Source organism: Uloborus diversus, chromosome 2 (assembly GCF_026930045.1).
Source record: "Uloborus diversus isolate 005 chromosome 2, Udiv.v.3.1, whole genome shotgun sequence".
Classification (NCBI taxonomy): Eukaryota; Metazoa; Arthropoda; class Arachnida; order Araneae; family Uloboridae; genus Uloborus; species Uloborus diversus.
In genome coordinates, this window is record NC_072732.1 from 61,918,534 (window position 1) to 61,922,702 (window position 4,169).

A 4,169-nucleotide genomic window follows, 5' to 3' on the forward strand; every position below is an offset into this window, starting at 1 on the left:
TTCATGTAATTCTTTTTAAACTTTTTTAAAGCTTATCAATCTACTTTGAAGTATAGAAACTAGAAATATTGTGAACTAATTTACTGTGAATGAGGACGCAAAATACATTTTTAAACATTCTGTCAATTAAATACTAAAATTCAAAAAAAAAATCATAAAATGTCTGAAATGACTTGCAATCAGCAGAAACATTGTGAATGTTAAAACACGATTATAAATTAAAATAAAATCCATAATTTCAAAATCAGTGATATACTTTTTTTATAATGCTAATTCTTGATTTTATCAAAGAATTAATGGAAGAATCGAGAGATTATGACTCCCAATTTCAATACTACTTCTACAGCAAGCATAAGTGATTCTTTTCAAATATGCTTCGAGTGAACTTTTTTAAATGATAGTTCTAAAACTTTGATAAAAGTCATGGAGAAATGAATGTCAAAAATATTTAATTGAATACGTAAATTAAATTCCTTTGGGAGGGGCACGGTCCCCCTCTGAAATCCGCCACTGCATAATTCTGAAAGATTTTTAACATCTACACAACTACCAGAACCAATTAGCATTCTACTAAAAAAAGTGGATCAAAATGGAACACAAAATCTTTTAGACTAATTCAAATCTTTCGAAAGATTTTTGGTTTTAAATATATATTAGATAGCAAGCTACTTTGTTTTATATTTTAGAATTAATTACAAGCAAATAGCTCTATTGCGTTTTTTCAACTTTTTATTACATACAGTTATTTATCTTACGTGTAATCTTTTAAACAAAATTCAGAGATATTTTCAATTTTTTCAATGAATTAAATCAAGTTTTGCTGCAATGCTCGGCTTTTAAATGAATTTTACGGAATTGCGAGCAAAAGTTAATGACATTTCAAGAAAGTTAACCAATTGATAAATTTAGCTCATTAGTTTTAACCCACTTGACATCATATTGTTGTGACAAAATATTTTGCTCTAATTAAGCAATTAAATACCTTATCTTTAAAAATAATCAACAACCCATTAGCATTGAAACAATCATATTTGGATGATTAACTCCCAATATTGTTGGTTTTACACAATAAAAAGGCCATTTTACAAAAATTAACTTTATTCAAGGCACAGAAATATATACAATAAATACAACTCGCTGGTCATCTCTTTAAAATCATGTCATTCTTTCTACATACATCCTATTTACAGATAAAACCATTGCAATCAAAATATTTTCATGCTGGAACACTCAGGCACAAAATGAAGGCACTTAGATCACTTCACCAACTTTTTAACTATTTATAGGTTCAAAATTCAAGTTTTTAACCAATATTTCTTTAAATAATTACAAAATAATGTTTTAAATTGCATTAATCGAATTCTAAAATCTCTGTACAGTAATGTTATTAAAATTGAACTACATAAAAAGTAATTCCGCCAAAAATTTTATCTTTTCCTTAAGTTTCAGGCTGTATTCCAGAAAAAATATATGAACTTGTAGGAGTTTATTGGAAAAGTGTTGCTTTCTGGTGACTTATTATAATTTCATGAATCACACAACAAAGTGCGATAAGCATGTTATCAATTTTGCGCTGCACTTTAACTATAACATTTATATACGTAAATATATACATTTTAAAATTTAACCTTAAGCATTTTTGTAAACTGTAAGGTGTTAATCTCTATAAACGTTTGGAAGAACTTTAACCAAATATGAAAACAAATCTAATTGAAATCACAATGTAAAAATCAAATTGTTATGATTGAATCATAGGAATTTTTCCTTCATTGAGGCGTTAACAAATTAAGAGTGAGAATTAATTTAAAATATTGAAATGAAGCAATTCTTGCTAAAACTATCTCGAAATGATCACTCATAAAACAAGTAGCAAAATATGTTCATGTGAATATACAGTTAAATTGACAAAAAATGGAATTGAATGGTTAGCTTTTGACAGGATTAATGAATAACATTTTCATTTTAATTTAAGTAAAGAAACCGCAAATATGGGTTAAGAAACATTAAAGCTTATATTTCTTTAATTAGAGTTATGATAGGTGTTATTCAATAAATATAAATGTGAAACAGCAAAATTAAACTTTTTGGGAAAACCTTCGATTTTACATTAAAGTTTTAAAATCTCTCATAATTATTTACAATATGATTTATTTTAAAGTTGATAAATCCAAATTGCTCTGAGCCCTAAACTGAATTTATATGTGAAATACAACTTTAATATATCACTCACGAATACTTCCTAACAACAATTTCAATAACATTTTAAACAAATTACTTTTTTATCGTTTAAATCGTTTAGTTAAAATAGGATGTAAAATACATATGTAGAGAATAGTTTAAAGAAAAAACAATGAATGAGAGTCAAATTCAATGTTTAAAATATATGATACATAAAAAAGTAAGTACTAATTTATGTTGAGGAAGTCAGTTTTGACAAAGTGTCCTTCGTTACGATTCTTTGGGCTTTTAATGACTGAAGTTTTGAAAAACATATCTGGATTAATATGGAGCAGTCTTAAAGTTGATGAAGCTAAAAATGTGGAAGCATTCACATAATAACTGGAACTGATCGTCCTTGAGATTGCGTCGGCATGACTCCTCTACTACACAGCGCTGCGTTTGACATGAAATAACTGTGATAAGGACTTACCGTAGTCGTACATGTAGGAGGAAGAGCGGAAATGTATTCTGAAGTCATTCCGTACATAGGAGGCATACAGTACATTGGCGGTGTTTGTTGTCCAACTGGACTTGTGCTACTCGAACTGTCCAAAGGCTCACTTTTTACGACACTGCCACTGCTGCTTCCGTGGACGGATCCTTGGGCGGGAGATTCGGGAGCAGGGGATGGTCCGTTTGCAGACGATCCGTACTGGGAACTGTAGGGGATATGCATTCCATAGGACATCGCAGGATTTGTCATCTCGGGCTTGAAACCGTAAGTCGGAAAGTTCATGGCAATGGACGTGGGCATGGTCGTCGGGATCATAGGATGTCGTGGGGCTGTCGTCGGGACGTGCTGTTGATGAGGCTCTGGGCTGCTGTGCTGGGTCATGGACGGACTGCTGGTGCTGCTGTTGGGCTCACTGCGGCTCATCATCTCTCCGGCAAAGGCACTTTGGTGAGCTGTGTTGTACGGGAAGAACTTATACGACGAGAAGTTGTTGGCTGCCTGTTGCTGTGGTGTGGGCGATCCCTGTTGCGCCTCAGCTGATGGCTCGGAACTATAACTGCTGGGAGGATAGTGGGCAAAAGGCATTCCATAAGATGTCAACGGGTTGCTGACGATGTTGGCTCTGTTTTCGGCATCGTAGGCTCCCACCTGTTGATTTGCAATGAATGCTCTTGCGTCCAAAGCAGGCTGGAAGTATGGCAATCCATAAGGCATTACTGGTTCAGTCGGTTTAACAGCTGGCTTGGGCTTTCGGCGAGGACGGTACTTATAATCAGGATAATCACGCATATGTTGCTCGCGCAGGCGCTTGGCTTCGTCAATAAATGGACGTTTCTCGTCAGATGACAATGTTTTCCACTCCGCGCCAAGTCGTTTACTTATTTCGGAGTTGTGCATCTTGGGATTTTCGAGGGCGATCTTCCTTCGCTGGGCTCGGGACCAAACCATAAATGCATTCATGGGCCTCCTGATGTGCTGTTGTTGACTTTTACTGGAAGCGGAATTATTGGAAGACATACTATGATTATGTTGCGGTATCATATTGCTGACGTTCTGCATAAGATTGATACCAGAATGCATCATCTTTAATGAGTGCTATGTCCAAGTATAAAAACACAAAAAATCCAGTACAGAAACAAATGTGAAGCTACTGGCTCACGCTCAAAACATAGGACAAACAAACACGTGCGTCCAACTACTGCTAAAGCTTGCGATGAACTGAAAAAAAAACTTGTTTTCAATGTTTCCCTCGCTCCGAAATTCCCTCAAAGCTCCTGTCACATCCTTCCCTTTCATTGGACTCGAAATGGAGGAGGGAGGAGCAAAGCCGAACTTTACGCCAATCGAAGTGGATCAGTGATGACGTTCGCATGAAAGGGAGAATACGTGACTGGGGGGAAAGGGACGATTTCAGCGGGGAAACTGACCAAAAGGGATTAGAGTAGGATTAAGAATTTAATTGAATGTTGAAAGTTGTTGTTTCTTTTTCTCAATT

At 34.8% G+C, this 4,169-nt stretch overlaps 1 protein-coding gene across 1 annotated transcript; it reads right to left on the reverse strand.

Moving 5' to 3' along the window:
- Window positions 1–2,515: 2,515 nt before the first annotated feature.
- LOC129216340 (transcription factor Sox-21-B-like) lies at window positions 2,516–3,762 on the reverse strand. The gene is made up of 2 exons (XM_054850552.1): window positions 2,651–3,762; window positions 2,516–2,530 (listed from the first exon to the last, which is right to left on the reverse strand). The coding sequence occupies exons 1-2, from the start codon at window positions 3,755–3,757 to the stop codon at window positions 2,516–2,518; spliced, it is 1,122 nt and encodes a 373-aa protein (XP_054706527.1). The 5' UTR covers window positions 3,758–3,762.
- Window positions 3,763–4,169: the final 407 nt, after the last annotated feature.

Coding starts and splice junctions, on each gene's coding strand:
- LOC129216340 (XM_054850552.1), bottom strand. CDS start 3,757: ATGATGCATTCTGGTATCAATCTTATGCAGAACGTCAGCAATATGATA.